Source organism: Chelonia mydas, chromosome 14 (genome assembly GCF_015237465.2).
Source record: "Chelonia mydas isolate rCheMyd1 chromosome 14, rCheMyd1.pri.v2, whole genome shotgun sequence".
Lineage (NCBI taxonomy): Eukaryota > Metazoa > Chordata > Testudines > Cheloniidae > Chelonia > Chelonia mydas.
The window spans coordinates 30,599,885-30,626,314 of NC_051254.2; the positions used below are offsets into that span (position 1 = coordinate 30,599,885).

Sequence of the window (26,430 nt, forward strand, 5' to 3'; positions counted from 1 at the left end):
GGGCTCTCTCTAGCTCTGATTCATTCGATCTGGACGGATTTCTCATTGTTCAGGAAGCAGAGAAGGATTCTTTCCGGATCCCTTTCTGGGGGAGCACAGGGAGGAGCTTTCCTTAGATTCTACCACAAGAGGGCTCTGGCTGTTGCTTGGAGGGGAGGCTGCTCTATGTCTGTCTGCTAAGGATACTGGGGTTGAACTTCCTGGGTCAGACTCTGCTGCTGCCGCCTCCATTGTGAGCCAGGAGCCCGCGCTGAACAGCTGCCGCTGCTCAGCGGGGTCTGTGCGGGGAGAGCCCTTCCCTAGCGCCCCTCGGGGCCCAGACGGGGGGACTTTCTCCGGGGGCTGGAACCAGCCCCTGGGGCAGCCCCGGCCTCTGCCGACACCAGCCCCTGAGCCGGAGCCTGCAGGTGAGGGGAGAGACCCGGGGAAAGGGCTGGGGCCGGGCAGGAAAGTGACTCTGCACCAACGGCCCCTCCTCGCCCTAGCTCTGCTCCCGGGGGGGCGGGGGTCTGCGAGTCCCGGAGCTGCTGCTGCCCTCCCTGACCCCCCCCCCCGGCTCTGCCCCCCTGAGCGCCTGCAGGAGCCGAGCCAGCTCCAGGAGAGCGAATGGCCCGGGCCGGCCAGGGACCGAGTCTCCCGGGCAGAGGGGAGTGGGGAGGGGGCAGGAGAGAGAGAACAAAATTTCGGGAGGGATCAATACTCCCATGCAGGGCAAGATTTTCAAAAGTGCTCAGCTGCCAACACCTCCCCACAGAGAACAATGGAGAATGCCCCCCATGGAGAACAATGGCGAGTGCCCCCTCCCGATGGAAAATCGTGGGAGTTGCTGAGGGCCGAGCTCTTGAAAATCTTACAGAGAACCGAAGAAAGGATAGAAAGTCTGAGGCTGTCTTTGCTGCCAACAAAGGGGGTGTTTTTACAGCAGGAGATAGCTAACACCCTTTTGTTTTCCTGCTGTAAAATCTTAGTGGAGAAATTACTTGAATTTTTACCATGATGTAGCTGCTCAAGGACAAACCCAGGAGTGGAGAGCGGGGTATAGTGTTGACCTCCCCATGCGGTAAAAATCTGGCTGCACCCTGTCTCCACTGGCATTTTACCAAGAATTGGCTGTCATTTGTTATCTTGTAAAAAACTAAAACAAAACCCCTCTTCTGGCAGTAGAGACAGCCTACCAAAGGCAGCAGGAGGTGGGGAGGTTCCCAGCTCTCAGACCTGCCTAGATCCCTTTCCTGCAGCATCCCTGGGCAGATTCATTTTCCTGGGAACAGGGCAAGGAGCAGAGAGAGGGAAAGTCAGCTCCTGATAATGCCAAGGAGTATCCCCCAAAGCTGCTCCTTTGATTCTGCTTTTTATGATGATGATTATTGTTCTTTTCAGGCACACAAAAGTGGCCTGGGCGCTTTGCAGAAAGAAGTATATGTATATAGTCCACAGCCAATTCATATATTCTACGGCCGGAAGGGACCATTTTGATCATCTAGGCTGATCTCTTTCAACACACAGGTCAGAGAATTTCACCTAGTGTTTCCTGCATCAAGCCCAATAACTTGTGGCTAAGCTTAGAGCAGGAGAGTGAGACATCTAATCTTAGTTGAAAGACTCCAAGTGATAGAGAATTCACCACATCCATCCAATGAGCTGTTCCAATGGTTAATTTTCCTCAGTTTTAAAAGTTTCCACCTTTTCCCCTGAGTTTGTCTAGCTCCAGCTTCTAGCCATTGGATCTTGTTCTGTCTTTATTTGCTAACTGAAAGATTCTTACTCTATCAGAAATATCTTTGTTTGTAGATACTTAAAGACAGTGATCACATTGCTGCTTAACCTTCTTTTGGATGTGTTAAATAGATTGAGTTTCTGAAGTCAGGTTTTCCAGGCCTCAACTAATTCTTCTTTGAATTCTCGAGGTTCCCAATATCCTTTTAAAAAAGTGTGGATACCAGAATCAGATACAGAATTCCTCTAATGGTTTCACCAATGTTTTATACAGACAATATACCACCTCCCTACTCTATATTCCCCTGCTCATACGTCCAAGGATCATATTGGATCTCTTAGCCACTGCATCACACTGGGAGCTCACGTTTAGCTGGGTTCCACCATGACCCCAAAGTCCTTTTCAGAGTTACTCCTTTCCAGGGTACAGTCCTTCATTCTGTAAGCATGACCTACATTTGTTCTTAGATGTATAACCTTACCTTTGACTGTATTAAAACAAATGTATTTCTGATAAGCTCATCTTACCAAAAGCTCCCATTTGCTCTACAATACTGACCTATCCTTATCATTTTTACTACTCTAATAATTTTTGAGTCATACTTTACCAGCAATGACTTTATAATGACTTCCTTTATCACCCAATTTGTAATCTCCTCAAAAATGATATCAGGTTTGTTTGACAAGATCTGTTTTCCATAAAACAATGTTGATTGGCATTATATTACCATCTTTTAATTTTTTACTCAGTGGGTCCTGTATTCATTCTATTCTGTTACCAACAGGGCTATCATTATCCAAGACAACCCATTTGCCCAATCTTGCAAACATTTTTGTGTGTGAATAATTGCTCATGAGAATAATAACATCAGTCCTATAAGTTAATGTTTTTGCCAGCTTAACTGCATGCAGGATTGGGTCCAGTGTTCAGACCTAACACAAATGAGGGTCATGGCAGAAGCAATGGGGGACAGAAGGGACAAGTGGAACTGTAATGAGTTCTGGGGATGACTCAGTAAGGTATGGGTTCATCTTGGTGATTATTATATCAGTTTATTTTTAATTCCTAAAGAAAGGATACAATTTTCAAAAGCACCTTAGGCATTTAGGAGCCTTTCAATGGGAGTTAGGCATCTAACCTGTTTATGCATCCAGTGAACTTTTCAAAAGCATCTATTGGCATCTTTAGGCTCCCAAATACCTTTGAAAATCTGTCCCTTAGATGCTTTTGAAAGTTGGAGTTAGGCCCTCTGGAAAATCATAGAATCGTAGAAATGTGGGACGGGAGGGACCTTGAGAGGTCATCTAGTCCAGTCCCCTGCACTGAGGCAGGACTAAGTATTATCTACATCATCCCTGACAGGTATTTGTCTAACCTGTTCTTAAAAACCTCCAGTGATGGAGATTCCTCAACCTCCCTAGGTAATTTGTTTCAGTGCTTAAAGTGTTCCCCTCTGTAAATAGAAGGACTGATTTTCAGGGGTGCTGAGCACCCACTCCTTGTAGCATTATTATTTGTCCTGCGGGAGAGCCTAGAGTCCAGTTCTGTTGTGCTGAGCTTTGTACAAAGACAGTTGCTGTTCCTAAGAGTTTATACAATCTAAAGTACAATTTGCAAATTCAACAAACTGATGGGATGCACAAAGGAACAGTTATGCAATGGTAATCAGTGTGATAAAGAGTGGTCATAGCTCATCGTTACTGAGATGTTTATAGGCATGATGGCAAAGGAGAGTATTGGAAGAGGGACAGTGTAGTGGCTTTGCTAGGTCCATGATGTTGTCGTGAATTTAGGGCTCACGAAAGGTGAGGGTTTTTTATTGTGGTAAATTCGAAGATATTCTGTCAACAGGTGTTGATTTTCTGTTCCCCTTCTGAGGTTCCCTTTCCCCTCCAGCACAGGGAATGACTCATCTCTGGATTCTTTCTCTATCCCAGCTGTGAGTGACAAGAAGGAGAACAGTCTGAGATGGAGGAACCATACAAGATGTCTCTGACAAGATCCAAAGGCAATGTTTCTGAGAGCCCTGAGCAGGAAAAAACCCCTAGGAGTCCAGGCGAATCAGAAGCACAGCAGCAAAACACTCCAGAGGAAAGTAAATCTGCTCACAGTGGGCGAGGTGTGAGGAAACGCAAAGGTACCATCGTCCGTCGGAGAACATTCATGGGGGAGAGGCCCAACATCTGCATTGAGTGCGGGAAAAGCTTCCTTCAGAGCTCAGACCTTATTAACCATCGGCGAATCCACACGGGGGAGAAACCCTATAAATGCATTGACTGCGGGAAGAGCTTCAGTGTCAGCTCAAACCTTATCCGACACCAGAGAACCCACACGGGAGAGAAACCCTATAACTGCCCTGACTGTGGGAAAAACTTCACGGACAAGTCGACCCTGACCCAGCACCAGCGCGTCCACACGGGTGAGAAGCCCTATAAATGCATTGACTGTGGGAAAAGCTTCAGCCGCAGCTCCCACCACAAGAGGCATCTGAGGAGTCCTCCAGGGAAGAGGCAGGGTAAATGCACTCACCGGGAAAGCACTACTGTTGGGAAGGTCAAAGAAACCAAAGCGTCAAAGAAGAGAACCTCAACCATTGAGATCCCCAACACGTGCGCTGAATGCTGGCAAAGCTTCAGCCAGAACTCGGACCTGGTCAAACACATGAGGATCCACACAGGAGAGAAACCCTACGAGTGTCCCGACTGTGGAAAAAGATTCAATGTCAGCTCAAACCTGATCAGACACCAGAGGATCCACACGGGAGAGAAGCCCTACACGTGCTCTGACTGCGGTAAAAGCTTCACTGACAAATCTACCCTGACCCAGCATCACCGGATCCACACGGGAGAGAAACCCTACATATGCACTTACTGCGGGAAAAGCTTTAGTCACAGCTCCCACCACAAAAGACATGAGAAAATCCACAAGGGAAGGAACTCGGTGTCCTTCCTGCCATTGTGGCCCTACCCCACTCAAACGTTCTAAAGAATGGGGTGCATACTAAAGAGCCAGAAGGCGGATTGGGGTGAAATACACAGAGAGAGAAAGTGAGCACCCTGGAGAGTGTGACCTGGAGAGTAGGAACTGCTACATGTCATCAGACCGGCAGTCAAACTACTCCAGTCCCATTTCCAAAAGTTGCTATTAACCACATACCTCAAAGGAAGGTGTGAAACTCCCATAAGGGACAATTTTGCAATAACCTGTCCCTGGGGGGAAAGTGGCTACCTGTTCCCAGGCTGTTAATTGTTTGGCTTATATCCTCAATATAAAGATCCCTTAGAAACCTTTATCTTAGCCATGGTAACTGTTGATGATATTTTTTATCATTCCCATAGATGTGTCTAATTCCCTTTTTTTGGAATCCTACTCTTGTTCTCCATAACATCTTGTGACGGTGAGTTCAACATGCTAGCCATGTATTGTGTAAATAGTATTTCTTGTCAGTTTTAAATTAGTACTCATTATTTCACTGGGCATCTCCTTTTTCTTGTACTATGAGAGAGGGCTAGTGGGGAACCCGATTTACTGGTACTTTCTCTCTGCTGTTTATACACCTAAATCACGTGCCCTCTTTTTCATCATCTCACTAGACTAAATAGTTCCAGTCTTTTCATCCCCTTCTCATACAGAAGTCTCTCCTGCCCACTAACAATTGTTGTTCCCTGTCTCTGAACCCCCTCTAATTCTGCTATATCCTTTTTGAGATGGGATGACCAGATCTGAATGCAGTATTCCTGGTTTGGGTGTCCCATCAATTTATATAGTGGCATTAGAATATTCAGTATTATTTTCTATCCAAATGTTTATCCATACTTTATTTTTTATCCACTATTGCGCATTGTGGAGAGGTTTTCACTAATGTCTAGTATGACTCCGGCATCTCTTTCCTTAGTTGTTGCACTTAATTTAGATCCTAGCTGTGTGTATGAGTAGATGATATTGTCCCTTTTAATGGGCCACATGGTGCCAGCAATTTCCAAGCAAAACTCTCTCTTTGAATAGGGAGATTAAATATATATCTATGTTGGTAGAGACTTTCAAAGCAGCCTAAGGAGTTTGGATGCCCAGGGTGTAATTTTCAAAAGCTCCTAAGTGATTTGTAATGGTATTTAGGCATTGTTCTGCTCAGCATTGCAACACTTAAGTCTCATTTTCAAAGTTGACTTAAGCACTTAGGATCCTAATTCCCACTAAAAGTCAAGAAAAGTTGTTCTGCTATATCACTTAAGGCCAGATTTTCAAAGGTATTTAGGTACTTAGAGATGCAGATAGATGTCTAGTGGGATTTTCAAAAGTGCCTAAGTGCCTAACTCTCATTGAAATACCCGCTCAAATCAATGGGTGTTAGGCATGTAGGCAATTGTGAAAATCCCTTTAGGTGCCTAAATAATTTTAAAAATCTAGCCCTTAGGCACTTTTGAAAATTTTACCCCCAATTTCCAGAGCTGGGTGTCCAAATCTCTTTAGATGGTTTTGAAAAATCTCAGCTGACCTCTGTCAATCATAAGGTTTTTTTCATAGAACCCATCACCATACTATTTAAACACTTCCCAGGAAAATGAAATCTGATTTTAAACTGATGGCATGATCTGGCTCAAAGTGCATTGTGTTGCACTTACCTGCGCTGAATTCCATCTGCTGTCATGTTGTCTAGTTCATCTAACATTGTTAGGTCCCCTCTGAAGTAACTTAGCCTTCTTTATACACAAAGTAATGCAAATTTTTCCACCTCAGTTCTCATATTAAACACTGGCCCTAGGCATGGGCAAAGTTTGGATGGGGCAGAGAGGGTGTTGCCCCCAAAACTGCAAGCCTTGGGCAAGTGTGGAATTTGCCCCCCCCAAGCACAGCCCCATTGGCCTGACTGGAGCTGCCCCCCAAATATAAAAGTCAAACTGTGACCAGATGTCCTCATTTTATCAGGACCATCCTGATTATTATGGGCTTTGTCTTATGTAGGATCCTGTTTACTCCCTCACTCCCCCATTAACACTCCCTTGTCCTGATTTTTCACATTTGCTATCTGGTCACCCTAACTAGTTCTAATACAGGACTGTGAAGGCACCCCTCTGTTAACCTCTTACCATATTGAAAAACTGATTATTTATCCTTTTTGTTTTCTGCCTCTTAGCCAGTGTCCAATCCATAACAGTACATTTCTCGTTCATCCTGTGACTACTTGGCTGCCTTAAGAGCCTCTGCTGAGGGACTTTGTCAAAAGGTTTTTTTGAAAGTCTAAATAAATTAGATAAATGAGAACCAGTTTGTATATTAGTTTTTGTTAATAAATGATCAAAGAATTCCTCTAGATCAGGGAGACATGATTTTTCCTTTGCAGAAGCTGTGCAGGTTAGTCCCAAACATGGGGTGTTTTATGACTCTCTGTCTTTAGAGTTTGGCCTGAAGTGGACAAGTTGCCCCAACCTGCCATTTCATGCATTTGCAGCCCTGGCAGGTCTTCCTGCATCTCAAATAAAATCTCATGCATGATATGTGTTAGTGGGACTTGTGCATAAAACACCACTTGGCCTAGGAGAAGGTGCACTTGTGAGCCAGGTGACTACATTCTATGCTCATTTCTGTTGCAGAGTAATATTATTATTTCTGTAGTTCACAACCTGATTGACTAAGCTAGGTCTCTAGCTGGAAATATATCCAAGATCCCTACAATGCCAGATCCAAGTTTCATATCTTTACCAGTGATGTCCTTCAGAATACATATGCCATATCTATGTACGTGGCTACCCTGTCTCTAACCCCAGTTCTGAACACACTTCTCTGCCAAACCCAGGAGCCCTGATTCTCAACATTCCACTGTTGTATCACAAATAGTTGTATAATCCAATGGCAAAGTGTATGTTGCATCTCTCTCTATATGGACCACCTCCTATAGGGTAAAGCGTGGATTCACAAAGGAGCAAGGGTACTTGATCCTCGGTCACCCATCTCAAAAACACCAGGCTACAGAGTCATTCTCTCTCTCTTGCTATGGCCCCATGACTCTTTAATTATTTATACACAGTGGAATATGAGAAATTGAGGGAGCCCCACACCAGAATATCCCATAGCTCAGTGATTAGTGCTCTCCTGAGAGGTATATACTGTGACCCAGAGCTTGGCTAGGCTATGCCTACTGTGAGAAAAGGTGGCGGCAAAACAACACCATGGAGATAACCTTACATTTTAAACTTTATAAAGGCAAAACAATCAAATAGAAAGTAACATCAAATACTCACTTAGGAAAATATTAAACTGTAAATCACCATTCACAATAAAAGAAGTTTTTCAACAACATGCTGTGTGACCCCAGGAGGGAATTAGTTCCTCCTGTCTCTGGCTGCAAAGTCCAGCTTTACCCCAGCTGTCCCACCTTTGCCTCTCTGCAGCGTGTGTTGCTCCTTTGATGACTGCACCTCTTTCTAATGAATGTCAGCTTCTCACCCAGCGATCCACACCTAGGCACCAAAGTATATTCCCTTTGTCAGTGTCCCAGTGGTCAACCTCACCGATCATATGCTCTGTGCCCCTCACCACCAGGCTCCTTGCACACAGGCCTTCAAGGGCCAGCTTTCCCCTTTCCAGCAAATCACATTTTTACCCAACACATCCTCTTTTCGGTGCCTTCTCTGCCTTTTTACTGGTAGATCCTGAGCCTCCTCCCCACTTGAGCTGCCCTCTTCTTGTCTGTCCCTCTCTTCAGGACATCATTTTATGCTGCTGCACCACATGTTAGTGCCAGGGCCATGGTTATTACTTGGGAGACCCTTGTTCAAATTATTTCTCCCCCACAGGCAGAGGGGGTAAGTGAACCTGGGTCTCCCACATCCCAGCTGAGTGCTCTAACCACTGAGTTAAGCTGGATGTCCACATTTTGAATGGTTCCCGGTCTGGTAGGTGGCCTCTGAGCACACCTACCAGACCTGGCCCTACAGGCAAGATAGGGGTTCACCCACCTGTCTTCTCCAGTTCATGGATTGTTCTGGGCCTTAGGTGGAGATACGTGTCTGGATGCCTAGAGGCAGGCAACAGTGTGCATGCTCAGAGGCAGAAACATAGGCACCTAGGGAACTTTTACCCTGAAAACTTAGATGGGGTAAGTTGGGGTGCTTGCAGGCAGTGGAGTGGGGTTTGTGGATCACAGGGGAGCCTAAACTTGGGACGTAGGTGCCTAGCAGCCTGCTTCTGCTACCAGTTGCTCCATTAGCTCAAGAAGAAATCCAGGGTGTGGGTCTGCATGGCCTCAGCCCAAATCCTCCTGAGGGAAAACACAGTCTGTGATCTTGCAGTGACAGAATGTATTATAATGCACCTGCACAAGGGGCAGGGTGAACATAAGAACAGCCAGATTGGGTCAGACCAAAGGCCCATCCAGCCCAGTATCCTGTCTGCCAACAGCGGCCAATGCCAGGTGCCCCAGCGGGAGTGAACCTAACACGTAATGATCTAGTGATCTCTCTCCTGCCATCCATCTCTACCCGCTGACAAACAGAGGCTAGGGACACCATTCCTTACCCATCCTGGCTAACAGCCATTAATGGACTTAACCTCCATGAATTTATCCAGTTCTCTTTCAAACCTCTCTCATAAGTTTACAGTTGCATTATTTATTTAACATTTAGACTGTGATAGAGCCTAGAAGCCGCATCCAGGTCCGATCTCCACTGTGCTGGGTGGGGTACAAACATACAGCTAGTGACAGTCCCTGTCCCAAAGAGCTTAGCACAGGGGTGGTGAACCTGTGGCTCCGGAGCCACATGCGGCTCTTCAGAAGTTAATATGCGGCTCCTTGTACAGGCACCAACTCTGAGGCTGGAGCTACAGGTGCCAACTTTCCAGTGTGCCTTGGGGTGCTCACTGCTCAACCCCTGGCTCTGCCACAGGCCCTGCCCCCTTCCCACCCCGTCCCCTGAGCCTGCCATGCCCTCACTCCCTCTCCTTCCCCCCCCGCAGCCTCCTGCGCGCCACGAAACAGCTGATTGGGAAGTGCAGGGAGGGAGGGGGAGATGCTGATTGGTGGGGCTGCTGGTGGGCAGAAGACACTGGGAGCAGGGGGGAGGAAGCTGATGGGGGCTGCTGACATATTACTGTGGCTCTTTGGCAATGTACATTGGTAAATTCTGGCTCCTCAGGCTCAGGTTGGCTACCCTGGCTTAGCATATAACAGGTGGATAAGAGGAACAAAGGGACGGAACTGAGGTAACAAAAATAATGGGCTATACACAATACTTTGCCACTCAGGAGTAGTAATTATAAATATGCAAATTAGCTCATTAAATAATTTGCCTAAAACATCACACATGGATCTGCACAAAAGTTGGTAGCTCTGTACCACACACCTTCCACTGGAGCAGAAATGGAATATCAGTTCTTGTATTTCTCTCTCCTGCCTTCTCATCTGTCTGTGCTTGTTTGTGTGTGCTGGGGAAAGCACTGACCCAACAACTTTGTGAGTAAGCTGAGAACACTCTGGCTGAAACCCTGCAAACACTTCCAGCTTTAGCTGAGAAACGCTGCTGTTCTTCCCCAGCGGATTTAACTTTCAGATAGTTATTGCACATGATGAAAACCTCATGAGCTAAAGCAGGGGTGGCCAACCTGAGCCTGAGAAGGAGCCAGAATTTACCAATATACATTGCCAAAGAGCCACCGTAATACATCAGCAGCTCCCCGCTCCCAGCGCCTCCTACCCACCAGAAGCCCTGCAGGTCAGTGCCTCCCCATCCCTCCTCACACCTCCTGATCAGCTGTTTTTAGAGTGCAGGAGGCTGGGGCGGGGGGGGGGGGGGCAGATGAACGAGGGCATGGCAGGCTCAAGGGAGGGGGTGGGAAGGGGGCAGGGCCTGTGGCAGAGCCAGGGGTTGAGCAGTGAGCACTCCCCAGCACATTGGAAAGTTGGCGCCTGTAGCTCCAGCCCCGGAGTCGGTGCCTGTACAAGGAGCCGCATATTAACTTCTGAAGAGCCACATGTGGCTCCGGAGCCACACGTTGGCCACCCCTGAGCTAAAGCCTTAGAGTGTAAGAAAGTAGCTGGATAGAAACATGGCCCTTTGGGAGACAATTGAAGCTGTGTAATTGACGCCATAAGGAACAGGATTCCACCTCTGAAGTTTTTGTCCCAGTTTTGAGCTGCACTAACTCCTGCTTAATCCATAAACCTCAACAACCCCCAGATACGTGCAGATTTTAAAGCCAGAAGAAACAACTCTGATCATCTAGACTTACATCCTTCCTAGCACAGGCCAGAGAGCCTCACCCAGTGATTCCTCCATCCAGCTCAATAACTTGTGGTTGAACCAGAGCAAATCTTTTTTTAAAAGCCTGCCAGTCCTGATTTAAAGGCTGCTGGTTAGATCTTCCGTTGGTGTAAATTGTCTGGAGCTATGATGCTTTATACCAGTAAAGGATGCGCCCCTCCATGTCCTGGAAAATCCATCACGTCTCTAGGTAAGTTCCTGTAGTTAATTACCCGCACTGCTAAAAAACTGCCTCTTATTTCCAGACTGATTTTCACCTAGCATCAGCTTCTAACTTTGGATCTCATTCTGCCTTTCTTTGCCAGATCAAAGATCCTTCTGCAATCAGAGATCTCCTCCGCATGTAGGTATTTCCATAGTGTGATCAAGTAACTTCTCAGCCTTCTCTCAGATAAGCTAACAGTAGTGCCCAAGCATTCAAATGTCATGAGTCAGATCCCCAAACCATAAGATTGGCTTAAAAATCATCAGATTTTTAATTGGATTTATTTAATTAATTTATTTATATTTTCATTTGCCTTCTGGTTTTTCAGCCTTCAGGGTAAAGCTGTGTCCCTCAAGACGTGAGAAATTTGGGTGCAAAATTCAACCTGAAATACATATGGGGAGAGGTAACCTCCCCACTGGCTGCTCAGAAGGACTTCCCTTACTCCTCTGCTCTGGGAGCTGTCCTCCTACTCCTCCATCTCCTCCCTGTCACTGTTCTGTCTCCCTCTGAACTCTACCCAGTATCCTCCCCCACTCATATTCTCCCTCTGTACTCCCCAGCCCACTCCTGCATTAATCTGTCATCCACAATTTCCCTCCCTTTTCCGTTACAATATCTCCCTGCTCCACCCCCCCTCCTCCACACACACACACTGACATTTTTTTCTCTGCCTCCCCTATTCACTCCACATTCCCTGGTGACCTCTCAGCATCTGTCCTGTTTCCCAAATTTCCCTGTCTCCTCACATAGTCCTGTCCACTCCCCTAACCATAAAGCAGTGGACATCCTTCCTGAAGACAGCCTGGGCTCAGTCTACCTGAAAATCTGGGGAGGTGGCAGATGTTTTACTGGGAGCAGCCTCAGTCCCACACGCTGAGTCTGCAGGGAAAGGGCAGCCACTTTGAAGGAGAGCAGTCTTACTTGAGCCCCAGGGGGGGAGGCCTAATGGAAGAATGGCCCAGTGGTTAGGGCACTAGGCTATGGGAGACCTGGGTTCAATTTCCTGTTCTGCCACAGCTCTCCTGTATTACCTGGGGCCAGTCACTTAGTCCCTTCTTGGAAGGATGTGAATAATAGTACTGTCCTACCTCCTAGGGGTGCTTTGTGGCTATGTACATTAAGGAGGGTAAGGCCCTAAGGGAAAGGGGACCATATATGTACTGTAGATAGATGGTTCAGGCAAACACACGTTTGACACCAGTAAGTGTCTGCGATCACACAGAACATTAAAAAGCATTTACTATTGTGGATGGTGGCAAAATTACCAGAGGTGGCAACACGGTGCTAAATAGATTGAGCTCCTTAAGGCCTTGTCTACACTACATGGACAATAACAGCATAGCTACAGTGCCTTAGCTATGCCAGCATTACTCTGTAGTGCAGATGCAGGCTAGGGAAGGATTTTTTTTCTTTGCTGTAGGACAGCCACCTCCCTGAGTGATCGTAGCTAGATTGACAGTAGCATCTTCCATCAACCTAGCTGAGTCTACACCTGTAGTTAGGTTGGCAAAGCTAAGCAGCTGCTCACGGGTGTGGATATTTCACACCTCTGAGGGACATAGCTATGTTGACCTACATTTTATGTGTAGACCAGGCCTTACCTTCGTCTCTCACTGCAAGGCAGGTTTTCCCAAGATTGAATTGTTCTTGTAGCTTTTTTCTGAGATACCTACTTTATATTCCCCTGCTCAGACATTATCAATTTCCCCTTCTAAAGATCAATTCTCTGCTGCTTCCCTAAAATCATTCAACTCCCTGACAGCAATTAACTCTCCTACCCCCTTGCAATAATTAATCAGTGCCGTCCATGATCAATTCTCCCTAATCACCCTGTGTGAATCCCCCTACTCAGTACCTCTTTGCAAGTCTCAGGATATGCTAAATAGGTTCCTCATCTGCTCTTTTCCCGCTTCCCCCACATTCCTACACTGTGTAGCCCCATAGAGCTATCCCAAGCTGCAAGTCTGCCACCCCCACAGAGTTGGAGACAGACCAGAGAGCCAACAATTCCAGAATTTCTGGCTAAGAGCTGGACTTCTAGCAGGTCTGATCCGAACATCTCACAAGCAATGACCGTCCCACCCACCAAGGCCATTTGTGGGTCATGGCCTGCAGCAGGAGGGGGCTGGGAAGGGCTCTGGGCAGAAGCTCTGCAGTGAGACAGATAGATGCAGAGCAGCTCCAGGGTTAATTCTGCTTCCATCATTCCAACACTTACAATTCAGTGTTAGAAGAAAGTGGCTATTTCTGTGATTATTTATTTACACAAAACAACCCCTGCCAGCATCCAGTTGTCAATTGCGGTAGCCTTATTGGCATTGGCCTGCATCTTCTTGGCACAACAGGTACTAAGAATGCTGGGGCAGACAGGTCTAGGCCCAGTCATTGGACCCAGGCCACAAGTGAATTCTGGGGACAACAAATGAAAAAACAGGGACAGGAGTGAAGATTAAAGGTCGGAAATGAGGGATCCAAAGAGGTTTGTGCAGAGAATCCCTGACAGCACCCACTGCTTCAAAGGTGTCTAAGGAGTCAGTGGACAGCACCCAGAGGAACTCTGCCCCGTGGTATGGTCAGATGAGGGAGTGGAAATAGGCCTTCCAGTCGCAGAGAACCCCTTGTCCAGCGTCCTCCTCCTGGAGTGATGGATGGCTGTCTTGGCCAGTGCCAGAAGGAGGTTGACAAGATCTCATGACTTTGTGGGCCTGCAGATGGGGTGTGCATGAATTAGGATGCGCAGGGAAGTGCAGTCAGAACCTCAGTAAGAGTTTCTGAAAGAGGAAAAGCACCTTGATGCATCTTACATAGATGTGCACCAGGGTCTCCGTCTCTGCAGAAGGGACAGGAATTACGTGAGTTCATGAACCATGCCAGGTACATGCCTATGCTTATGGCTCCATGGAGGGGCTGCCAACTAATATCCCTGGCAGGCTGTAGAACCATAGGAGAGTAGAGGCTGGCATTCCTCCCTCTCCTCAAGTGGCAGCAGGTTCCACCATGTGGTGTTGGGGTGGGACAGGCTGGTGAGGAAGTGGAGGATGTGACGCATGAGCATGTACTGGTATTTTCTGGGTGCGGTTCGGACACGGACTGGCTGAATGTCATGCAGGTGACTCAGGTGGCATGTTGGGAGCAGCCAATGAGGCTGTCGGAGCCCAATGACGAGTTCCAGAGGGCCAGGGGTGAGAGATGGACAGGAGGCACTCTCCCACAGGACCTGCTCAAGAAAAGCCAGAGAAGCACGAGGCAAGGCTGCCCTCACTTCCTGGAGCACATGACAGGGACACAGGGTGGGCAGCCCCATACACTGGCTGAATGCTGTCGGGTCCATCCCCTCCCTTTGCTGCTGCACTGGGCAACACAGTATGGGGAGGAGGTGAGAAGCCCTGAGTGGTGAAAGAACAGGTTAAGGACTATTTAGAAAAGCTGGACATGCACAAGTCCATGGGTCCAAATCTAATGCATCCAAGGGTGCTGAGGGAGTTGGCTGACGTGATTGCAGAGCCATTGGCCATTATCTCTGAAAAATTGTGGCAATCGGGGGATGTCCCAGACAATAGGAAAAAGGCAAATATAGTGCCCATATTTAAAAAAGAGAAGAAAGAGAACCCAAGGAACTGCAGAGCAGTCAGCCTCACTTCAGTCCCCAGCAAAATCATGGAGCAGATCCTCAAGGAATCCATTTTGAAGCACTTGGAGGAGAGGAAGGTGATCAGGAACAGTCAACATGGATTCACCAAGGGCAAATCATGCCTAACCAACCTGATTGCCTTCTATGATGGGATAACTGGCTTTGTGGATATGAAGAAAGTGGTGGATATGATATATCTTGACTTTAGCAAAGCTTTTGATACGGTCTCCCACAGTATTCTTGCCAGCAAGTTAAAGAAGTACGGATAGGATGAATGGACTATAAGGTGGATAGAAAGCTGGCTAGATTGTCGGGCTCAACGGGTAATCATCAACGGCTCGATGTCTAGTTGGCAGCTGGTATCGAGCGGAGTGCCCCAGGGGTCGGTCCTGGGGCTGGTTTTGTTCAACATCTTTATTAATGATCTGGATGATGGGATGAATTGTACCCTTAGCAAGTTCGCAGATGACAGTAAGCTGGGGGGAGAGGTAGATACACTGGAGGGTAGGAATAGGGTCCAGAGTGACCTAGACAAATTGGAGGATTGGGCCAAAAGAAATCTGACGAGGTTCAACAAGGACAAGAGCAGAGTCCTGCACTTAAGAAGGAAGAATCCCATGCACCGCTACAGGCTAGGGACTGACTGGCTAAGTGGCAGTTCTGCAGAAAAGGACCTGGGGATTACAGTGGATGAGAAGCTGGATATGAGTCAGCAGTGTGCCCTTGTTGCCAAGAAGGCCAACGGCATATTGGGCTGTATTAGTAGGAGCATTGCCAGCAGATCGAGGGAAGTGATTATTCCCCTCTATTCGGCACTGGTGAGGCCACACCTGGAGTATTGCATCCAGTTTTGGTCCTCCCACTACAGAAAGGATGTGGAAAAATTGGAGAGAGTCCAACGAAGGGTTATGAAAATGATTAGGGGGCTGGGGCACATGACTTATGAGGAGAGGCTTAGGGAACTGGGATTATTTAGCCTGCAGAAGAGTGAGGGGGGATTTGATAGCAGCCTTCAACTACTTGAAGGGGGGTTGCAAAGAGGATGGAGCTAGGCTGTTCTCAGTGGTGGCAGATGACAGAACAAGAAGCAGTAGTCTCAAGTTGCAGTGGGGGAGGTCTAAGTTGGATATTAGGAAACACTGTTTCACTAGGAGGGTGGTGAAACACTGGAATAGGTTACCTAGGGAGGTGGTGGAATCTCCCATCCTTAGAAGTTTTTTAAGGCCTGGCTTGACAAAGCCCTGGCTGGGATGATTTAGTTGGTATTGGTCCTGCTTTGAGCAGGGGATTAGACTAGATGACCTCCTGAGGTCTTTTCCAACCCTAATATTCTATGATCGTAGTCCAGGTCTGTGAGTCTGGTGTCACCAGCCAGAACCATCATCCATTGCACCAGTGGGGACTCCACCACTTCACAGTGAGGTGTGGATTGTGCAGCAGGGGTTCTGTGCAGAGGTTCTCCCACTCAGCAGCACTTACAACCTGGTCTCTGAAACTAGCTTCCTGGTTCTGAGGCGGTCCTGGTAAAAGACCGGCGCTTACAGAGCTCTCTTGAGAGACCTCTTGGATGGAGATAAAAGAGTTGTGTGGGACCCTCAGAGGCAGCATAGTAAGGCATGTGCCAGAACGCTGTGAATGGAGTCTCTACAGATGCTGAAGGTGGATGGCATGGACCGGGCTGTGGATGCAAACCAGGCCCTGTCTGCCCTCACCCAGGGGGAGGATCAGGACACCCACAGAGACCCAGTGCAGTCCTGGCCAGAAAAACTTCGGGATCTTCTGGAGGCTAGCCACGGTGCCCGGGGAGGGGCTCAGGATGTTGAACCAGTGCCAGAGTATGGACTAGACCAACAGGTTGATCACCAGTACCCTCCTCTGAAGGGAAAGGCACCAGAGCAACCCTGTCTACCTCCACATCCTGTCAGACACCCTGGCCTCTAGATCAATCCAATTCTCCAGTGGGGAGGGATTTGTGGCAGAAAGGTATATGCCCAGATAAGCAGGCCACAAGCGACAGTCCTGCTTTTCTAGGGTTTGTGTCCCATTCAATACTCAGACAAAACCAGATGTGTTTTTTTTCCAGGGTGGAACAGGGGACGCCATTATGAAGCGCATGTCACTCCGCCGCTGCTGGTGTGACCTCGCATGCAGGGTCACACAGGAGGGGCAAGGGGGCACGTGAGGTGTGATTTCACATCCACCATGTGTCCAAGGTCATGCCAGCAGGGGCAGGCCCACGCCATTCTTGGAGGTACCAGAATGTCCGGTATTCTGGGTAGGCATGAGCAACCACCCTAACATGAACCAGTGCACCTTGCCTCCACCCCCCACTTCCATGGCACGGAGAGCAGGAGGGAGGGACCCATCCCAGATCATCAGGCCAGAGTTCCTGGCACAATTGACTTGGGTGGAAGAGACAGGCAAAGAGATGGCTTGGCATGGCACACATCCACCTGTGATGAACACATGTGGTGGGGACAGGAAGGAGGAGAGTCCAGGAACTCCAGTCAGAAATTTTCTGAGGCATCCCTGAAATAAAGGCCCCAGGGGTTCTCAGAATCCCTGGCTGGCAGCAGTGGCAGGTTTCTCTGTGGCTCTGTCTCTGCTCCTTTACCTCTGGAGGTTTCTCTCTGCTCAGGAGAGAGAGAAGGATTCTGGCCGAATCCCCATTGTGACACATTTCTGTGCTGGGTGTGGGGGCAGGGAACGTGTTTTCAGTCAATGTTGTCGCTAGAGGGCCCTGGTTGTTGCTAAGGGAGGGGAGGCTGCTGCTGTCTGCCTGTCTGTTCCGTACATCGGGGGTTGAGCTTCCTGGGTCAGATTCTGCCACCGCCTCCATTGTGCGCCGGGAGCCGGGGCTGAGCCGCTGCCGAGCCGCTGCCGCTGCCCAGCGGCCTCTGTGCGGGGAGAGCCCTTCCCTAGCGCCCCTCCGGGCCCAGCCGGGGGAACTTTCTCCGGGGGCTGGAACCAGCCCCTGGGCAGTCCCGGGCTCTGCCGAGACCAGCCCCTGAGCCGGAGCCTGCAGGTGAGGGGAGAGACCCGGGGAAAGGGCTGTGGCCGGGCAGGAAAGTGACTCTGCACCAACGGCCCCTCCTCGCCCCAGCTCTGCTTCCGGGTGGGCGGGGGTCTGCGAGTCCCGGAGCTGCTGCCCTCCCTGACCTCCCTCCCCCAGGCTCTGCCCCCCTGAGCGCCGGCAGGAGCCGAGCCAGCGCCGGGAGAGCGATTCCCCCAGGACCGGGCCAAGGACCGAGTCTCCCAGCCCGAGGGGAGGGGAGGGGAGGGGAGGGGGCAGGAGGGAGACGGGGGCAGAGGCTGGCAGGGGCAGCAGGAGCAATCAGTGGGGAAGGAGGTTCCAGGCTCCCAGCCCCGTTCCCGCAGCACCCGGGGCAGATTGACTTTCCTGGGGCAGGGTGAGGAGCAGGGAGAGGAAAAGCCAGTTCCTGCCTCTGCCTGGTCCCCGCGCTGCTGGGGGGATGCGCTGCCCTGGGGACAGAGTCATTGGGATCTCCCAAGCGGCTCCTTGGATTATGCTCTTTTCTAGTGTTTGGTTCAGAGAATCTATTGCTGGGGTGTTAAAAATGTCTCAGTTGGTTTAGTCTTGGTGCTAGATGATGGCTTTGCACCATAATAAAGTGACTAAGAATTTAATATTCTCTGAGTGGGTATTTCTGATGGATGCCCCATAAATACTAATACATTCTGAAGGAAATTAATTGACGAGTTGTTTTGATTTTGCAGCTTGCAATGGGGTACAACTGAATGTAAGGAGCTGAATCGTTATCCAGGGAAGCCAATACACCGAAGATGTCACCCAGGAAATCCAAGAGGAATGTGAGCCAGAGCCCTGAGCAGGACAAACCCTGTGAGAGCCAGTGCAGGCCAGAGGAGCCAGATCCCATGAAGAAGAGACCAGTGAAACTCATCCAAGGAATTAAGAAGCGAAAGGACTTTGTGGTGCACCAGGGAACCCAGACAGAGGAGAGCCCCAATATCTGCATCGAGTGTGGGAAAAGCTTTACCCAGAACTCCAGCCTCATCAACCACCGTAGAACCCACACGGATGAGAAGCCCTACAAATGCCCTGACTGTGGGAAATGCTTCGGCGTCAGCTCCAGCCTCAGCAGGCACCAGCGCATCCACACAGGTGAGAAGCCCTATGCCTGCCCTGACTGCGGGAAGAGCTTCAGCGACAAGTCCAACCTAACCCAGCACCAGCGTGTCCACACGGGTGAGAAGCCCTACAAGTGTATTGACTGCGGGAAGAGCTTCAGCCGCAGCTCCCACAAGAAGAAGCACCTGCGGCACCTGATGGGCAAGAGGCCAGGCAAGTGTTCATCACCGCAGCAGCGTGAGGGTGCCATGGGGAAGGCCAAGGCCAGGAGGAAGGTGGAGGTGCTGAACACGTGCACCGAGTGCTGGCAGAGCTTCAGCCAGAATGCCGATCTCATCAAGCACATGAGGATCCACACGGGCGAGAAGCCCTTCAAATGTACTGACTGCGGGAAGAGCTTCAGTGTCAGCTCCAACCTCTTCCGGCACCAGCGCATCCACACCGGGGAGAAACCCTACACATGCTCTGACTGTGGGAAAAGCTTCACTGACAAGTCCACCCTGACCCAGCACCAGCGCATCCACACGGGCGAGAAGCCCTACATCTGCACCTTCTGTGGGAAGGGCTTCAGCCACAGCTCCCACCACAAGAGACACGAGAAAATCCACAAGGGCGAGAACCCGCTACTGACCTTCCCCACCCAGACATTCTGAACAGCTCGAGGTTTGAGGATCATGCAGGGATCAGTGTGGGCTCCACTGTGGGGAGCTGTCTGCATGGTGGGGATTTGTCTTCTGGAGATTAGGAACGGCCACAGAGATTGCATAGATGTTCAGAACAGAAGGGACCATTAGATCATCTAGTCTGACTTCCTGCACATCACATGCCTGAGAATCTAATCCAGTGATTCCTGCATCCAGCCCAGTAACTTGTGGTTGAGTGAGAAAGTGTGTTTTAGAAGGAGGAATCCAAAATCAGTTTAAATACTCCAAGTTATGGAGAATCCACCACAGCCTTTGGGATCTGTTCCCAGGGTTCACTACAATCCCGTAAAATCTTACCTCTTATTTTCAGTTTGAACACTGCTGACTTCAGCTCCCAGCCACTGGAACTTTGCTAGAGTAATGAGTCCTCTGGTATCAGCAATATGATCCTCATGTAGGTACCTAGAGGCTGTGATTAGATCCCCTCTTAACCTACCCTTCAATAGCTAGAACTCCGTAAGTTTCCTTTCACTGTAAGGCATGTTACAAATCATTCTGTGTAGCCCTTCTCTGAATCCTCTGCAGTTTTGCAACAGCCTTTTTAAAGTGTGGACACTGGAACTGACACAGCACTCCAGAATGGTCTCTCATCCATAGGATCAGAGCAATTGTCCTTCTACTGCCATCACCTGTCTCCAAAAGTGGCTATTACCAACTCCCTCAAAGAAAGGTGTGAAACTCCCCTAATGAAAAGTTTTCCAGTAGCCTACTCATGGGGAAAAGCTGTCGCATCTATCCAGGAAATGGATGGATGGCTTCTGCTCTTTACATAAGCACCCCTTATAAATGTTCCTCCTAGCCATTGTAACTAAGGACGGTATTTCTGTCCTTCACATCAATGTCTAATGTCAATGCTACTGCTTGCCTCCATACACCTTGTGGCAGAGATTTCCACAGGTTGTTTCTGCATTGTGTAGAGTAGCATGTCTATCAGTTTTACATTTTCTGTCTCAGTTTCATTGACTGTACCCTTTTTCTTGTATGGAGAGAGAGGGCAAATAGGAGCACCTTCTCTATCCCATTCATTGTTTTATACACCTCTACTATGTCTTCTCATTAATCTCGTCTCTGACACGGTTCCAATCTTTTCATTCTCTCGTCATACAAAAATCTCTTCGGGGCCTGTAATTATTCTTGTCACCCATCTCTGAATACCTTCCGTTTCTCCTATGTCCTCTCTGAGATGGGGTGACCAGAACTACACACACCATTGATTTATATAGTGGCATTAGAATATTCTCAGTATTATTTTCTATCCAACTGTTTATATGTCTTGTGTGTGTGTGTGTTTCTTTGTTAGCCACTGCTGCACATTGTGCAGAGCTTTTCATTCAGTTGTCCACCAAGCCTTGTAGGCCTTTTTCCTGAGATGTTACTAGCATTGTGTATGAGTAGTTCATCTTGTTCCTTTTCATAGGCCATGTAGTGCCATTAATTTTTAAGCAGCTCTCCCTAATCAAGTGAATGGAGAGTTATAAAAAAATCTCGTATCTATCTATAGTACGGTTTTGATAGCACCCATCACCATAGTATCTAAGCACTTCCTAGATAAATTGAATCTTCATTAAAAAATATGAAGGCATGCTGTTGTCTGGTGCATTACCTCACACTTGTCTGCACTGCATTCACTCTGCTATCACATTGCCTCAGCTTTGCTAGATCCCTCTGCACTCAGCCTCCTTTATACGTGACTAAACTAAAATAATTTTGTGTCATCTGCAAATGTTGTCACCTCACTGCTCACCCTGTTCCTTAGATCAGTAATAAATATATTAAACCACAGGGTGCCCTACCTATCATTTTCATCGCCTCTAATGCGCATCTCCTCTTTGCTGTGTCAGCATCTCTCTGTGCCTTGTTCTGACACACCACTCCTCTTCAGAGTCCCCTCTGTCCTATCCTTTGTCCTGAGTTGCGGGGTGAGCTCTAGGCAGCCAATAGCATTCTCAGCTTTTTATTTGCATTACAGTCCAGCCTAGAGTCCCTAACTGAGATCAGGGCCGCACTGTGCGGGAGCTGCACATACACATGTTGAGAGACAGTGCCTCCCCCAAAGAGCTCACAGGCTAAATGGACAAGACAGACAAATAGGGGAGGGGAACAGAGGGCAGGTCTACACTTAAAATGCTGCAGCGGCACAGTTGCACTGCAGCAGTTTCAGTGAAGACACTATTATGCCGACGGGAAAGCTTCTCTCCTTGGCATATTTAATCCACCTCCACGAGATTTTTCACACCCCTGAGTGACGTAGTTATACCGATTGTAAGTTTATAGTGTAGACCTGGCCAGAGACCCAGAGAGGGGTAAGGGACTTGCCTGAGGTCACCCACCTGACCAGTGGCAGGACTGGGAATAGAATGCTTTTGCTCTCTTGAGTTGTCCAGAGTGAAATTACCCAGAGTCTCGTCCTTACTTAGTCTTACTCCTATCGTCTCCTTAAAAACAAACCAGATATATTCAAAATAGAGAAACTATTCTAGTAAACTCAAAGAAACGAATTGCATGACATATCTAGATGTAAACTTCTTATAAACTACACTAGATGACGTACTCTCAGCTTAGTTACAGAAGACTAAAAGGAAAATATGTTAAATTTCTAGACATCAGGAAATTTCTCTACACAGGAAAGTTTTACCAGTTATAAACGTTTTACTATTATACCAGTTAAACCCCCATGTGGACAGTTTTACTGCAGTATAGGAGTGACTTTTTTCAGCTTATTTTAAACCCTGTCCCAAGCGACATAAGCTATACCAGAAAAAAGCTGCTTTAACTGGAGTAGCTGTCCACATGGTGAGATATATACGCTGGTTTAAATTCACACTAGCCTATACCAAAAAAATCTTTCCTGTGTAGATGAGGCCTGACATTCTGTTTGTCAGAGCCCAGCTATCCGCCATCCATCTCCTTTAACCCCCAGGGTCTTTTCCTCTGTGATCTGTGTTTCAAGATCCTTGTCAGTGTTTCAGTTCTTTTGATATGCCTGGGTTAGTGATTCTCAGCCATTGATACCCCTCACAAAGGCGATTTCTTGCGAATTTCTTGCAGTTTGTTTGCATGACAGACAGCTCCTGTCCCCAGCCTCATAGTTCTTTGTGGGCAAATCCACAAGAGGTGTTTGTTACCCATTCATCAGGTATGCTAATTAACCTCCTTCCAAATGGTTAACTTGGGTCAGATCCATTAAACATCTCTCTTTCTGCATTTATGAATGTAGCTGATAGACCTTCATAATATAACTCTATTCCATATTATATGTTATTGGTATTAGATCAGCACCTCGAGACCCCAACCAAGATTAGGCCCCTTTGTTCTGGGCGCTGACACATAGTGAGAGACAGTCCCTGCCCCAAAGAACATGAGGATATAGGAATTGCCAGACTGGATTAGATCATGGTCCATCTAGTCTAGCCTCCAACAGTGGCCAGCCCAGATGCTTCAGAGGAAAGTGAAGAAGCTCTGCAGTGAGTAGTTATAGGCTTATGTATCTCCAGGAAAACTTTGCTCTTAACCCTGAATCGTTAAGTTCCAAAGCCTGAGGCTTCATACCCCTCCAAAACCTGTTTGGAGATGTTTAGTATTTACTCTGAATATTCTTGTCTGTATATAGAGCTTATTATCCAAATAGAGATGGGAGGGGAAACGACTTGTCCAAGCTCACAGAGCAGGTCAGAAGCAGACCCTTCATTTGGTGGCTCCTAGGCCAGTGCTCCATTCCTCAGACCACACTGCTTCCCACGACTCACTCAGCAGCTCCTTCCCACTGTCAGCCCACTGCCAATCTTCTGGGCTGGAAAACTGACCACTGAGCTCTGCTCTTTGTGCCCTTTCCCTTCCCAGTATACAATCCATGACAACACTTCACCACTCACCCCACGATGTCTTGGTTCCCTTCATGGCTTCTTGGAGGAGCTTTGCCAACAGCTTTCTGGAAGTTGGAATAAAGGATGTCACCTGGATCTTCTTCATCCACTGTTCTGCTGAGGTGCTCTAGAGAATCCCAGTAGGTTCCTTTGGTCAGATCCCTTCATATCATCCTCATTTAGGTTCAGATTATTTTAGTGCCCGTTTTAATCCATGTAGCTGGTATGGTAGCTGGTCTGTAATCTCTGCCTCTTCCCTAGCATCTCTTTTAATACAACAGTCTTCAGCTCCTCCTTTATAGTAGGTAGAATCATAGAATCATAGAATATCAGGGTTGGAAGGGACCCCAGAAGGTCATCTAGTCCAACCCCCTGCTCAAAGCAGGACCAAGTCCCAGTTAAATCATCCCAGCCAGGGCTTTGTCAAGCCTGACCTTAAAAACCTGTAAGGAAGGAGATTCTACCACCTCCCAAGGTAACGCATTCCAGTGTTTCACCACCCTCTTAGTGAAAAAGTTTTTCCTAATATCCAATCTAAACCTCCCCCATTGCAACTTGAGACCATTACTCCTCGTTCTGTCATCTGCTACCATTGAGAACAGTCTAGAGCCATCCTCTTTGGAACCCCCTTTCAGGTAGTTGAAAGCAGCTATCAAATCCCCCCTCGTTCTTCTCTTCTGCAGACTAAACAATCCCAGCTCCCTCAGCCTCTCCTCATAAGTCATGTGCTCTAGACCCCTAATCATTTTTGTTGCCCTTCGCTGGACTCTTTCCAATTTATCCACATCCTTCTTGTAGTGTGGGGCCCAAAACTGGACACAGTACTCCAGATGAGGCCTCACCAGTGTCGAATAGAGGGGAACGATCACGTCCCTCGATCTGCTCGCTATGCCCCTACTTATACATCCCAAAATGCCATTGGCCTTCTTGGCAACAAGGGCACACTGCTGACTCATATCCAGCTTCTCGTCTACTGTCACCCCTAGGTCCTTTTCCGCAGAACTGCTGCCTAGCCATTCGGTCCCTAGTCTGTAGCGGTGCATTGGATTCTTCCATCCTAAGTGCAGGACCCTGCACTTATCCTTATTGAACCTCATCAGATTTCTTTTGGCCCAATCCTCCAATTTGTCTAGGTCCTTCTGTATCCTATCCCTCCCCTCCAGCGTATCTACCACTCCTCCCAGTTTAGTATCATCCGCAAATTTGCTGAGAGTGCAATCCACACCATCCTCCAGATCATTTATGAAGATATTGAACAAAACCGGCCCCAGGACCGACCCCTGGGGCACTCCACTTGACACCGGCTGCCAACTAGACATGGAGCCATTGATCACTACCCGTTGAGCCCGACAATCTAGCCAGCTTTCTACCCACCTTATAGTGCATTCATCCAGCCCATACTTCCTTAACTTGCTGACAAAAATGCTGTGGGAGACCGTGTCAAAAGCTTTGCTAAAGTCGAGAAACAATACATCCACTGCTTTCCCTTCATCCACAGAACCAGTAATCTCATCATAGGTAACTTGAATGGTTTTAAATTATATTTAAATATTTTGGCTCAGCTGCATCCTCAGGAGTTTGGGAGGCAGAGCTAGTATAGTGTAAATGATGTTTGTTCCAGAACCTCCTCTTTTGACACCTCAGTCTCTGACAGTGCCTTATCTTTGCTACCTGCACAGAGAGCCTGGGGTAGGTTTCTCCACAACACTCTCTGGGATGGAGCCTGAGGCAAAGAAACCCCATAGCTTCTCGGCAATGTCCTTGCCCTCCGAGATAGCTTCTGTTTCACCCAGGTGATGGAACAGCCATTCCCCAAGTGTGGCTCAAGGGACTCTGGCCTTTGGTCCAGACAGCTGGCTGCTCCCATGCCTGTCTCTCCCTCTGGCCTGCCAGCGGCTACTCCAGTTGTTTTTGGCGCTTCATGGCGAGCCTGACAGCCTTGAAAAGTAGCTCGGAATAAGGAGGAGGAGCCAGACTAGCTGCCCCTGTACATGAAGGGAGAGGAAATGGGAATGGTGTCAGGCAATGGGAGAGGAGGTGGGGCCTGGGCAATGGGGACCAGGATAGGAAACAGGACACAAGACAATCTGTTAAGAGGGGTAAAAAGATTTGAGGGGCCGAGGTCTAATGGGCCCACTGACTTGTGCAACCTTCCTACTTCTGGGGTTAGTGAAGAATTTCCAGTTAAGTGTCTTTATGTCTTTGACTTCCCAGATTGCCTCTTCTCCCTCCTAATTCCCCCCTCACTGTTTATGTTCCTTTCTGTTGGCTGCCCACAGGCTGACTTTACACTGTGTGAATGATTCCTGCTGAGTGCAAATAAACTCTTCTACCTTGGCATTTAATTACACTGGGTTGTTCTCTTTTAAGCTTCCTTATTTCTTCAGGAGATGGCACAGGAGATTGGGGAATGGGACACGAGGACTTCACCCTCTAAGGGACACTGGCTCCAATCCAGTCCTGAGGTGGGGAAACAGGTTGGCCCTGGGCAGGGGAATGGGACACGGGGACTTCCCACTGTAAGGGGCACTGTCTCCAACCGAATCCCAGGGTGGAGGAACTGTCTGGCCCTGGGCGGGGGAGTGGGACATGGGGGCTTTCCCCTCTAGGGGGATTGGCTCCAATCTGGCTCCAGGGTGTGGGGGATTGTCTGAAGAATTGTGAAGTTATGGTGACTCACAATATCACGTCTTTGTCTTTTTAAACCTTCTCATTGTCTGAGGATAACTAAGAACAAACTCACAGAGTACTGCCTGCTTTCAGACCACTCACCACCTCCCCATTGTTCTCAGTGGAACAGAAGCCACTGGCTGCCCTCAGTCAAGATGGTTGCCACTTCTCCAGCCCTTGCAGGGGTTATGGATGTTTAGCTAGCAAAGAAGGCCAGTGGCTTCCATTGTTCCCAGTGGGGTGGAAGCCGGCCACCTGCAGGAAAAGCG

The 26,430-nt window shown here is 48.3% G+C and overlaps 1 protein-coding gene across 15 annotated transcripts; it reads left to right on the forward strand.

Annotated features, from left to right (window-relative positions):
* On the forward strand, positions 1–25,841 carry LOC114021533 (zinc finger protein 501). Of its 15 annotated transcripts, none has more exons than XM_043528892.1 (5): positions 177–407; positions 1,381–1,506; positions 3,655–5,114; positions 18,552–23,796; positions 25,010–25,841. In XM_043528892.1, the coding sequence occupies exon 4, from the start codon at positions 18,618–18,620 to the stop codon at positions 19,575–19,577; it is 960 nt and encodes a 319-aa protein (XP_043384827.1). In that variant the 5' UTR covers positions 177–407; positions 1,381–1,506; positions 3,655–5,114; positions 18,552–18,617; the 3' UTR covers positions 19,578–23,796; positions 25,010–25,841. The 15 variants fall into 15 exon arrangements, with proteins under 15 accessions (XP_043384822.1, XP_037769552.1, XP_037769554.1 ...); XM_043528890.1 differs by lacking the exons at positions 18,552–23,796; positions 25,010–25,841 and adding an exon at positions 11,280–11,294 and having other exon boundaries at positions 181–407; positions 3,655–4,884; positions 5,056–5,114; XM_043528891.1 differs by lacking the exons at positions 18,552–23,796; positions 25,010–25,841 and adding an exon at positions 6,852–6,979 and having other exon boundaries at positions 181–407; positions 3,655–4,884; positions 5,056–5,114.
* Positions 25,842–26,430: the final 589 nt, after the last annotated feature.